At 36.3% G+C, this 14,050-nt stretch overlaps 1 protein-coding gene across 1 annotated transcript in view; it reads left to right on the forward strand.

The window, feature by feature from the left end:
• The window catches only part of ppil2 (peptidylprolyl isomerase (cyclophilin)-like 2), a 77,639-nt gene extending 64,754 nt beyond the window's left edge, over positions 1-12,885 (forward strand). The window contains exons 17-20 of the mRNA XM_056457406.1: positions 1,414-1,486; positions 6,657-6,719; positions 6,809-6,951; positions 12,287-12,885. Of these exons, the coding sequence (XP_056313381.1) occupies positions 1,414-1,486; positions 6,657-6,719; positions 6,809-6,951; positions 12,287-12,386 (379 nt within the window). The 3' untranslated portion in view covers positions 12,387-12,885. The remainder of the gene's footprint in view (positions 1-1,413; positions 1,487-6,656; positions 6,720-6,808; positions 6,952-12,286) is intronic.
• Positions 12,886-14,050: the final 1,165 nt, after the last annotated feature.

Raw genomic sequence — 14,050 nt, forward strand, 5'->3', positions numbered from 1 at the left:
TAAAAAATAATTTAATGTTTGTTTGTTTTTGTGGTTATCAACAGTCTCTTTCAGCTACAGATTGTGCAAAACATTTGTGATTATTTTCTAAACGTTGGTTAAAATGATTGGGAAATGACACATTTTCCGTTAGCCAGTTTTACGCTGCTAAAACATTAAAATAATAGCAAAATACTGCAAAATAAATCTTTTAAAAAAACAAATAATAACTTGACTTCTAGTTGATCATTTGGTATCAGAAGTGGTTTAAATGAAAGGTAAAGGCCTCTGGATTATGCTTTTTTACCAAAATAAAATATGATCATGCCTTGATTTTTAATTATTTAATTAGGACAGTAAGGTCTGACTTTGCTTAGACAAAAGTCTTGTTACTAAACAGAATTAATGTCCAGTATAGAATATAAAGTCATGCTGCAGTGCATGACTTTATGACTGCATGACTGCATCTCTGTAATGACTCAAATAACTTATTAATAAAGTCATCTTGAATGGCAAAGAATGCCTCCTCCATTTTACCCCAGACATGCTCAATAATGTTCATGCCACGTGACTGGGCTGGCCAGTCCTGGAGCAGCTTGACCTTTGCTTTCAGGAACTTTGATGTGGAGGCTGAAGTATGAGGAGGAGCGCTATCCTGCTGAAGAATTTTCCCTCTCTTGTGGTTTGTAATGTAATGGGCAGCACAAATGTCTTGATACCTCAGGTTGTTGATGTTGCCATCTACTCTGTAGATTTCTCACACGCCTCCATATTGAATGTAACCCCAAACCATGATTTGTCTTTCACCACACTTGACTATTTTCTATGGGAATATTGGGTCCATGTGGGTTCCAATAGGTCTTCTGCAGTATTTGTGATGATTGGGATGCAGATCAACAGATGATTCATCAGAAAAAACTACCTTCTACTTTTCCAAACGATCAACTAGAAGTCAAGTTATTATTTATTGCTCTGGGATCATTGACAAGACTTTAGTCAGGTAGTGTAAATGTGGGAAATCTGTTTCCATTGCAGTTTTGCAGTATATTTCTTTTTCCAAATTGCCTGAAAACCACCTATAAATGAGCATAAAACATTTTGCGATATTTTTGAGTTTCCATATTTTCAAGAAATTTGACTGATAATTAAAAGACAGCTTAAAACAACTGTGGCAAATCAGTGATATAAACTACTTAGTATTTACTTGCTCTTTATTGTATCCTTTTAGCAAAACGGCTCCGTATGAGGGATACAGAATTTTCACATTTGGCTGCACTGTTCCTTTAAAAAATGTTCAAGCTTGTTGGCGGCAGTGAAAGAGTTTGATCCAGTCTCATTAGAGATATTATGAACACTTGGCACTGAATAATACCTCATTTACTCTTAGCAGAAGCATTTTAATAGGATTTCTGTCCCTCCCTTGCTCTCTTTTAGAGTGGTTGGTGGTTTAGAGACTCTCACAGCAATGGAGAACGTTGAAAGTGATCCGAAGACAGACAAACCCAAGGTGCTGAAGCTTTTTATTTCTCTTCTGTAGCATCAGAAATGTATGACCAGGTTGCACAATCACACAGTATGGTTTGTGTGTGCTATGTTGACTCATAGTTTCTCCTGTTTGTTTATATTTTACACCTGCTGTCAAATACCAGAATGCCAAAAGATAAACCGTTCCATTTCATACAGCTTGAGAAGACAAATCTCTTCTTTTCACATTTAACCTTTTTATTTTCATAATTTTTTTATTGTGTTTTATGTCAAAAGCTCATTTTATTTTTTTAGCTAGGGCCAGTTATCTTGATGCTTCAATGCTTTTCTTTTTCCTTTTTTTTTTTTTTTTTTTTACATTTCGTAAAGGAACTTAGATTTGAATGGTTGAGTTCTACATTTTTTTAATCCATTCAGCTGATCTCTGAGTCTTGCGGGAACACTTTTAGCTTAGCATAAACCATAATATTTCCTTCACCAAACTTGACTGATTTCTGTGAGAATCTTGGGTCCATGTGGGTTCCAGTAGGTTTTCTGCAGTATTTGTGATAATTGGGATGCAGTTTAGCAGATGATTCATGGGAAAAATCTACCTTCTGCCACTTTTCCAAATGATCAACTAGAAGTCAAGTTATTATTATACTTAACGAGAAATTTTTATACTCTTTACGAGAAGTGCCATGGGATTTTTAAACATTCATTTCAACCGCTTATCCGGGGCCGGGTCGTGGGGGCAGCAGTCTTAGGATAGAACCCCAGACATTCCTCTCCCCAGACATTTCCTCCAGGGGGGTCCCAAGGCGTTCCCAGGCTAGCCGAGAGACATAGTCCCTCCAGCGTGTCTTGGGTCTTCCCCGAGGTCTTCTCCCGGTGGGACATTGCTGAAACACCTCCATAGGTAGGCGACCAGGAGGCTTCTGAAACAGATGCTCGAGCCACCTCAGCTGACTTCTCGCAATGTGGAGGAGCAGCGGATCTACTCCGAGCTCCTCCCGGGTGACAGAGCTCCTCACCCTGTGAAGGAAACTCATTTCGGCCGCTTGTATCTGATTTCTTGTCCTTTCGGTCATGACCCAAAGCTCATGACCATAGGTGAGAGTAGAGAAGTAGATTGACCAGTAAATCGAGAGCTTTGTCTTTCGGCTCAGCTCCTTCTTCACCACAACGGACCCGAACATCGACCACATTACTGCTGCCACTGCACTAATCTGCCTGTCAATCTCATGTTCTATCCTTCCCTTACTCGTAAACAAAACCTCGAGATACTTGTACTCCTCCACCTGGGCTAAGGATTTTCCTCCAACCTGGAGATGGCAAACACCTTTTTTCGGTAGAGCACCATAGGCTCGGACTTGGAGGTGCTGATTCTCATCCCAGCCACCTCACGCTTGGCTGCAAACTGCCCCAGTGCATGCTGAAGGTCCATGTTCGATGAAGCCAACAGAACAACATCGTTTATGAATAACAGATGAGATCCTGTGGTCCCCGAACCAGACCCTCCTCCAGCCCAAGGCTGCACTTTAAAATTCTGTCCATAAAAATTGTGAACAGAATTAGTGACAGGACAATAGTAGTAGTAGTAAATTGTGTTTGTTATGCTTTTCTCAAAGTGCTACAAAACAATAAAACAAAAGAAACATTGGGTACCAAAATACAACAAAGTTTAAAAATGACAGAAATCCTCTTAAATTACAAGCAATACTAAAAAGGTGAGTCTTTCTTAAAACAGTCCAGAGAACTGGCATTCCTGATGATTGTAGGTAAAGCATTCCATAATTTAGGCGTGCGGTAGGAGAATGCCCTACCTCCCATAGTGTTGAGTCTGCAACGAGGCTGAAATAGAGCTAGACCCAATGCAGAACATAAACAGCGAGAAGAAATCACAAATATAACCAGGAGCAAATCCATGAACCGCTTTGAATGTTAAAATCACAGTTTTAAAATCAGTACGTGACTTGACGGGTAGCCAGTGTAGTTGTTGAAGTACTGGGGTAATGTGATACCATGACGATGAGTGTGTCAGCACACGTGCAGCTGAGTTTTGAATGTACTGTAATGTCCTGAGAGAACTAGCTGAAAAAGTGAATTACAGAAATCTAGGCGAGATGTGATGAAGGCATGAACAAGCCTCTCAGCATCTGGTGTCGAAAGAAAGGGTCTAATGCGCGTGATATTTTGTAGATGAAGAAAAGCTGTTTTTGTTAAATGTTTAAATTTGGATTTTAAGCTAAGGCGTGCATTAAAAAGTACACCAAGATAGCACACCTGCGGAGAAGGTGATAATTGAAAGCCATCGACTGACAGCATAAAATTACTACCTTTATGAACATTAGGAGGGGTATTTGTATATGTAATGGCAGTGGCATTGCTAGACATAAAGCTCTACTGGGGCACCCCCCCTCAAAAAAAAAAATAAAATAAAAAAATAAAAATAATAAAAAAAAAAAAAAATATATATATATATATATATATATATATATATATATATATATATATATATATATATATATATATATAAAAATATATATATAATTTAGTGTTTCGTCTGTGAATTTTTTTTTTTTTTTTTTTTTTTTTTTTTTTTTTGTATTTTTTTTCCCTTCTAGCTGTGGCTGCAGACTCTGTTGGGCATTTTACACAGATCTACCAACTACATGTGGCGTTATTTCATTGATAAATGTTGTGTGCGCAGTATTAAGTCGAGATCGCATTCATGTAATAGCCTACGAGCATGTCAATCTCTGTGCTCGAGCGTCGATTTCCTCTGCTCGTGCACAAAACTGCTCGCGCCCTCAAATATAGCTGCTCAAGTGCAGATTTTCTTGTGCACTCAAATAAACCCTGCTGAAGTGTGATTTAGCGCGTTTATGTAACGAGTATGTCTCTAACATTTATTAGATTTGCTAGGAATATTTATGAGTGTCTCCAATAGACCTACAGAGCGGCATTAATACGTCCTGAAGTAAAGTGAAACGGCTATAAACTCCAGCAAGATCAAGTCATTGTATGTAGAACCACAGACCTTTATCCATAAATAAACTATAATTATGGAAACTGTTCATCATAACTGAAAGCTACGCTGTGTTTGCTGGTCTCACGCACCTGTCAGTCAGTCTGTCAGCACATCATCTTAAAGGGTTAAACAAATAACGCACAGCAGTACTACGATTACAGAAAAGTTTGCTCTGTTATAATTCACTTACCTTTTAATATGTTTTTGGTGCGATTATAACCCGCTATTTAAAAAAAATTGACAATGTTTTGAATGAGAAGCTATAATGTAGCCATGGCGGGAGGAATTTTGCTGTGGCGCCCTGCCACGGACGAATGAATTTAGCGGAAACCATGTAATTATATATATTTATATATTTATATATTTATTAAATACAAAAAATATTATAAATAAACAAAAGTAATATTGTTATTATACAATTATTATTCTAAATAAATAACAAAGTAATTCTAAATGTCACTGGAAAACAACGTAAAGACACAACTGGAGTGATGCTAAGACCATTTAAGAAATCTTTTACATGAATATTAATTTCATTTGAATGAAATTCTGTAGACAATTCTATAAAATACAAAAAAGATGCTTTATAGAATAATCTGTTGTCTTAGACTTGACACATGGCAGAGAATTAGGTTTATTAAGTCTTTACCTCCCTGACTCATCATCCCTTCTTTTTACTTCATACAAAAAAATCTATCAGTTGACATGCTTGGTAAGATCACAGTCATATTATTTAAACTTTAGTTTTGTCGACTTCTAAAACTTACTGCGTGCTGTCGCCTCCACATAAAAGTTACGCCGGTTTCACAACGCATGAGAGCAGAAAGTACGTTTTTCGTCGTGCATGTAAACAACCAGGACTCACACCGGGAGAAGAGCAGCGTGTCAGGGTCCAGCAGGAGCAGTGTGTGAGGCGCGCAGGTGGTTTTCTGCACATATGCAGAGATGCGTCAGTTTGCTTTTTGATTAAACTACATTGCTATCACCAGCGTTGGTTCGGTTGCACATAAAGTGTAACGTCTTTATTCTGGGATTACCACTCTTAATAAATACACCTTTCATATGAAGTAAGTCATATCTTAAAGCATTTACTGGGGCACTGGGGATTTTTACCGGGGCACGTGCCGCAGTAAATTGGGTCTAGCGACGCCCCTGTGTAAGGGGTATATGTATTTGAACAAGAGATGTTAAATATCAATGCAAAAATGAAGTGATGTAAATGAAAATAGCAGTTATATTAACAAACATATAAGTATTTCTAACAAAATGCCTGGTGCATTAACACAGCAGGAGTATATCCTACAATTGGTTTTTCAAGCCCACTCATCTGCATGGAGTACACTCATACTCTTATTCTGTTGTGATAATCAAGGAACTTGGCTGCTGGACTATGGCTGCAGCAGGGACAATGACTGAACTGAACTGAATTTAAACACTAAAAACTGAACTACACTGTTCCAATTTACTACGACCTTTTATGTGAAGCTGCTTTGACATTGACATCTACATTGTAAAAGCGCTATACAAATAAAGGTGAATTGAATTGAATTGAATTGAATTGAACAATGATATTACAGTGCTTGAAAATAGTGCCCTACTAGGTAACAGTGCTGTGTAATATCATTGTGCCTGCTGCAGCCATGGTATGGCAGCAAAGTTCCTTGATTATTATGCCTGAATAGAGTATAGTTCCTAGCCATATTAGGCTGGATATAATGGCAACTCTTTATTTACTGTCGGTCATAGTAATTACAGAAGAGCGAGGCTTAACATAGAAAAATCATCAAAAATCCTTTTTTATATTTTTGAGTGAGATGCTAATGGTCTAATCCAATACAATGGTTTATGCTAAGCTAAGCTAAATGTGCCCCCGCCATCTCGGAGATCAGCTTTTTTTTTTGGTTTTTTTGGGTTCAAAAAGGTGAAACTCAACTGTTTACCTCTTGGGGAATTGTAAAATGAATGTGAAAATTAAAGGCAATTACTCCTTTAAAATCGCTTAAGATAAATTTCTTTTATTTCCATGATTTTATTTTGTTGTGTTTCATGTGAAAAGCTTCATTAAATCTTGCAACATTTAGCTTGATACTTCAATGCTTTTTTCTTAAAAGGTAACCACATGCTAATAGGGTAAAGACTGTTGTCTAAGCCTGACTCTGTTTCTTTTTCACATTTTCAGTCTGAGATAAAGATACTGAGCGCTTCAGTTTTTGTGGACCCGTACGAAGAAGCCGATGCTCAGGTCAGCATTTTTTTGCATGTATGTTGTCATGTTGTATTTGATGTGTTTCCATGCTGTGCAGCCTATGTAAGTGTGTGTGTGTGTGTTAGATTGCAGCGGAGCGAGAGAAGGAAGCTCAGAAAGTGGAGGAAGAGAGAGCACAAACTTCTTCTTTAGCCAACAAGGCAAAAACCGAGGAAAAGCCTAAAGCCTTCAGACCAGGAGTGGGAAAATACATCAACATGGTTGCTACGTGAGTTCACACACATTGGTTGTTGAAAATGACAACATTGAAATATGGCGTTGTTATTTACCAAGTTATTGCATTTAAGTTTATTATTTGATCATTACTGATGTAATAAATATGAGTCACATTTCCAGAAGCTTTCCTGTGAGCACAGAACTGATTCACACTAAATACAGAAAGTCTTTTGAAGTTTATTTTGGTAATTTTTATCTTTATAAAAACAGTCTGCTTATTAGCAATATTGTTTCATTCTTTGACTTGAAAATATGAAAGTTATTTGTTGTTTATCAAAAAGGTTATAGAATTATAGCAGTGCAATCGCATCGACTCAGAATCTAAAACATCACAGGATGAAAAATGATTAACCTGGAATTGGTTAAAAGACTCTTAAAAGCTGCAGCAGCATGAGGAGTTCTGTCACCTGTCTTTTTTTAATGTTTCTGGCAAAAAAACAGTTACTAAAAAGACAGATTTATTTAGAAAGATGGATGGATATAGGGATTGATAAATGATAGATGGATGAATATATGGATTGATGGATGGATGGATTTATTGATAAATGGACCTAGGACGTATGGATTTATAAGTGGATGAATGGATATATATAAAATGATAAATGGATGGATGATTTATGGATTGTTAAAATGGACAAATGGATATTTGGAATAAGTGGATGGATATGGGTATAGGAATTGATAAATGGATAGATGGATTGATAAATGGATGGATGGATAGATGGATTGATAAATGGATAGACAGATATATGGATTGCTAAATGGTTGGATGGATATAGGAATTGATAAATGAGTAGGTGGATTGATGTAGGGATTTATAAATGGATAGATGGATTGATAAATGGATGGATGGATAGATGGATATACAGATTGATTGATTGATTGATTGATAAAAGGATGGATAGATGGATTGATAAATGGATGGATATATGGATTGATAAGTGGGTAAAGGGATATAGGAATTTATTAATGGGTAGATTGGTGGATGGATATAGGGATTGTTAAATGGATGGATGGATATAAAGATTGATGGATTGATAAAAGGATGGATGGATATAGAGATTGATAAATGGATTGGTGGATGGATATAGGAATTGATAAATGGATGGATGGATGGATAGATATAAAGATTGATGAATTGATAAAAGGATGGATGGATATAGGGATTTAAAAATGGATGGATGGATATGCGGATTGATAAATAGATGGATAAATATAGGAATTGATAAATTGATAGATGGATGGATTGATAAAGGGATTTATAAATGGATGCATGGTTTGATAAATGAATTGATAGATGGATAGATGTATTGATAAATGGATGGAAGTATAGATTAATAAATGGATAGATGGATGAATATACAGATTGATGGATTAATAAATGGATGGATATAGGGATTGATAAATGGATGAATATTGGAATTGATAGATGGGTGGGTGGATATAGGGATTGATAAATAGATGGGTGCATTGATAAATGGATGGATGGATTGATAAATGGATGAATGGATATACAGATTGATAAATGTTTTAATGGATTGATGGATGGATATAGAGTGTTGGATGGATGGATATTTTTAATGATAAATGGCTGGATGATAGGGAATGGTAAATGGCTGGATGGATATTTAAATTTTTATGGATGGAAGGATGGATATATGGAATGATGGTTGGATGGATGGATTTATTGACACATGGATGGATGAATATATGCATTAAGCGATTGTATGTATGGATATAATTATAAATGGATAGATGATATATGGAATGATAAATGGATGGATTTATGGATTGATAAATAGATGGATGGATATTTGATAGGGATGGAATTATGGATATACGGATTGAAAATGCATATATTGATGGATAGATAAGCAAAGATATACAGATGGGTAGATGGACAGACAAATGTTTAGGTAAATACAGGCAGATGCATCTTTACAGTATTGATCATATTTATCCTAGATGTAAATCTGGTAAATGAGTGTTTGTGGGTGTCAGTGGTGAGGGTTTGTCCTGCGCCACAGCAGGGCTCAGGATATGAGCATAGTTTACTGTGAGCAACAGGAGATCATTCTAATTATCCCTTACAACCCCACTGATTTTCGCACACACAGTCATCCACAACACACTGACTGACTGTTAAAGAGACCAGCACACACATGCACAGTAATTTGAACACCTGCTGCTCACACCCAAGGTCTAGATCTCGCTCTCTCTCACACATGTACACACACACAAGCACACGCGCACACACAAATACTGCTACCTGATGGGAACAGATCCAACTCTCACATGCACACACTTCATCTGATTTATATGGCAAAAATACTATTTATTTATTTATTTGGACTTATTGTTTTGTGCAAACATGGGGTTTAGATAAATAAAGGATCTGAAATTATTCAGATAATGTACAGGAAAGGAGAAAATTTATATATTTATATAGTGCTCAGCATAAATGAGTACTACACCTTTTGAAAATGAATATTTTGATCCATTTCTTAGTGAATATAGCCGATATATTTGGTGCAATTAAGCAAAATGCTATTATTAAACTGTTATATCTATTAAGAGTTTGGTCATTAGGAATAGAAATATAATACATTGGGGAAAAAAGTAAAAAAAACACAAAATTTGAACACATTGGAAAAGTAACTCGGGGTTATACAAAGAGTGGCCAACACAAAATACATATATTCCTGATATGCGAGTCCCATCTCACACTCAATATACAATTACTATGATATAAATACAGCACTACAACATACAAAAGAGAGAGATCGACTCAGAAAGTCACTTAGCAGTTTTATAATGATTTGATCAGCTGTAGTTTGAAATTAAGTGTAGTTTTTTTCCCCTAAGAACTTATTATGCAGTCTCTGTCACCATCTTGTGGATGAACAAAGTCAACCATCTTTACTCTGCTCAGTATGACAGGCTGATGATGGCGACGTGCTGTCTCTGAAATTATAAGTATTTTAAAATAGGCACTTTCCTTATAAATAAACTGCATAGTTGCAATCTAAACAACTACATTCTCACCTAAAAAAGTCTCAAAAGTACATTATGTTGTCCAACAGCTGCAATATATCGTCTAACTGTAAGTTTATTGAGCTGCTGTCACTCTGTGGACGTAGTAATACAGAAGGGTGAAGAGGTAGAATATTGCACGGCTATCAGCCAATCAGATTCGAGAACCAGACTGAACTATTGTATAAACTCAAATATGTTATTGCATATCTTCCTATAGAAAATATTTAAAACAGAGATCTGTCAGGGGTGTACTCTTTTTTGCTGGGTATTATGCATGTATTTATGTTTGTAATGACATTATTATCATATACAGTGCATCCGGATAGTATTCATAACGCTTAATTTTTTCAACTTTTTTTATGTTACAGCCTGATTCCATAATGGTATAAATTCATTTATTTCCTCCAAATTCTACAGACAATACCCCATAATGACAATGTGAAATAAGATTTTTTTAAATTGTTGCAAATTTATTAAAAATAAAAAATCTGAATAATCACATGTACATCAGTATTCACAGCCTTTGCCATGAAGCTCTAAATTGAGCTCAGAGACATTCTGTTTCCACTGATCATTCTTGAGATGTTTCAGCAGCTTAATTGGAGTTCACCTGTGGTAAATTCAGTTGATTGGACATGATTTGAAAAGGCATACACCTGTCTATATAAGGTCCCAGGGTTGACACACAGTGCTTGTCAAAGCACAAACCAAGCATGAGGACAAAGGAATTGTCTGTAGACCTCCAAGACAGGATTGTCTCGAGGCACAAGGCTGGGGAAGGTTACAGAAAAATTTCTGCTGCTCTGAAAGTTCCAATGAGCACAGTGGCCTCCATCATCCATAAGTAAAAGATGGTTGGAAACACTTAATAGAGATGCCCGGTTAACTAAGATGAGTGATTGGGGGAGAAGGAAGTGAAGTGATCAATAACACGATGGTAACTCTGTCTGAGCTCCAGCGTTCTTCTGTGGACCTTACAGAAGGACAACCATCTGTGCAGCAATCCACCAATTAGGCCTGTATGGTAGAGTGGCCAGACGGAAGCCACTCCCAACCTGGAATTTGCCAAAAGGCATCGAAAGGACTCACAGACCATAAGAAACTAAATTCTCTGGTCTGATGAGACTAAAATTAAAACTCTTTGGAGTGAATGCCAAGCGTTACATTTGGAGAAAACCAGGCACCGCTCATCACCAGGCTAATACCATCCCTACAGTGAATCATGGTAGTGCCAGCATCATGATTTGGGGATGTTTTTCAGCAGCAGGAACTGGAAGACTAGTCGGGTTAGAGGGAAAGATGAATGCAGCAATGTACGCAGACATCCTGAATGAAAACCTGCTTCAGAGTGCTCTTGACCTCAGACTGGGGCGATGGTTCAATGAAGTGGTTTCACAACAACTCGTTGAATGTCCTTGAGTGGCCCAGCCACAGCCCAGACCTAAATCCTTTTGAACATCTCCGGAGAGATCTGAAAATGGCTGTACACCGTCGCTTCCCATCCAACCTGATAAAGCTTGAGAGGTACTGCAAAGAGGAATGGGCAAAGATTCAAACACAGGTGTGCAAAGATTGTGGCATCATATTCAATAGGACTTGAGGCTGTAATTGCTGCCAAAGGTGTATCAACAAAGTATTGAGCAAAGGCTGTGAATACTGATGTACATGGGATTTTTCAGGTTTTTTATTTGTAATAAATTTGCAACAATTTCAAAAAATCTTTTCACATTGTCATTATAGGCTATTGTGTGTAGAATTTTGAGGAAATAAAATAAATGTAATCCATTTTGGAATAAGGTGATAACATGAAAAAATGTGGAAAAAGTGAAGCGCTATGAATATTTTCCAGATGCACTGTACATGTGTTTTGAAAAAGTAATTAAAAAAATTAAAAAGTAAATTAAAAAAAATGAGTAATGACTTATTCCACTGTAGGATTTTGTTCATTTAAATTATATATTTTGCTTCCATTCATGACCTCTAAACACTGGTGCTTTTGCCAGTGTACTCTCAAGACATCAATATAAACATGTAAAGAGCTTTTGTTGTAATTGTCTGACCAGTTTGTGTTTGATGCCAGTAAAAATATGAATGTTGTGGTCGCAGATTTGCTGCTTTTCCTTTAATATCAGCAGATATTTCAAAACTCCATTTACATTTTGGCAGAATCAAAAACATTATGCTCTGAAATGTGGCAAACAAACTGCTGAGGTCGGACTTGCATAATCACTAATGAATCAATTACACAAACCTAATTAACACTGAATGTCTCATTCACTCTCTTTTATCAGGAAACATTCCCATCCAGATGCAGAGAAACCCTCCACTAGTGAAGCTCCGGCCAAAAAACCTAAAGGCAGAACTGGTTTTGGAGACTTCAGCTCCTGGTAGAACAGCCATACCATCTTTCAGCAGATTCTGGGTAACACGAGATACTGGACTCATATTATTCTGTGCAGTTTTTGTTTTTTCCTTATGTTTCTTCTAAAAGCTTTTTTTTTTTAAAGATAAGTGTTGTGGCAGGGATTTAGTTCCACATAGCCAAGTCTATCTCTGTAAATAAGCTCCTTTTTGCATATTCAATGATTTAATCTTGGTGCTAATAAATGCATTTTTGCTAGACGCTTCAGATTTTTGGTTTTTGTACTCCATAAATTATTTTAGTTGAATCAAATGAACTTTTCTAGTCATTCCAGTCTGACTAAACATATTAAGTTCAACTATGTATAACTTTAAAAAGTGCAGTTGAAACCTGATTAGCTTATTAAATTAAGTTAAAGTAGCATAAAGGCATTTGTTGTAATGACTTTTTGTCATCATTTGTTTTCAGTGTATGGTCATGTGAACTATGATTAAATGTAAGTAAATAAATAAAAAGTCAATTTATTTACCTTCAGGTTATTCCAAACCTTAATGACTGACTAAAAATGATTTTAATGTAAAGAATGTACATCTTTTTAAAGCGCCCCTGTTATGTTAAAGGTTTCGAAGTTTGTTTTGTTCTCCGATATGATATAGGTTTTCAAATAACCAAAGTAAAAAAAAATCAACTAATATATTCATCAACACGTGCTTTTCTTATGAAAAATGTACTTAAATACTCAAATATACTATCAAATACCAAATATACTTAATCGTACTGTCAAAGCAGTGTAATCTGTTGACATGAAGCTGGTGAGATACAGATCTTATTATAAAATGCAAGTCTTGTCGCCTATTGAAGTTTTAGGAACAACAGATAATAACTTGACTTCTAGTTGATCATTTGGTGTCAGAAGTGACTTATATGAAAGGTAAAGGCCTCTAGATTAAGCTTATTTTACCAAAATAAAATATGATCATGCCTTGATTATTAATGATTTAATTAGGACAGTAAAGTCTGACTTTGCTTAGACAAAAGTCTTGTTAATTAACAGAAATATTGTATAGTATAGAATATAATGTCATGCTGCAGGGGAAAAAGCATTAATATTGTTCATGAATTGTTATAGAGTTCATCAAGATTCTTTGGATTCATCTTCAATGCCTCCATCTTTCCAAACACGTTCTCAATAATGTTCATGTCTGGTGACTGGGCTGGCCAATCCTGGAGCAGTTTGAACTTCTTTGCTTTCGGGAACTTTGATGTGGAGGCTGAAGTATGAGAAAGAGCGCTATCCTGCTGAAGAATTTGCCCTCTCTTGTGGTTTGTAATGTAATGGGCAGCACAAATATCTTAACTTCAGGCTGTTGATGTTGCCAACCACTCTGCAGATCTCTCACACACCCTCATGCCGAATTTAACACTCAACCATGTCTTTTCCTTCATCAAACTTGACTGATTTCTATGAGAATCTTGGGTCCATGTGGGTTCCAGTAGGTCTTCTGCAGTATTTGTGATGATTGGGATGCAGATCAACAGATGATTCATCAGAAAAATCTACCTTCTGACACTTTTCCAAATGATCAACTAAAAGTCAAGTTATTATTTGTTGCTCTTACAACTGGGATCAACGACAAGGCATTTGTCAGGTAGTGAAGATTTGTCGTGTATGTGGGATTTTTTTGTGTTTGTC

Source organism: Danio aesculapii, chromosome 5 (assembly GCF_903798145.1).
Source record: "Danio aesculapii chromosome 5, fDanAes4.1, whole genome shotgun sequence".
In the NCBI taxonomy this organism is placed as follows: domain Eukaryota; kingdom Metazoa; phylum Chordata; class Actinopteri; order Cypriniformes; family Danionidae; genus Danio; species Danio aesculapii.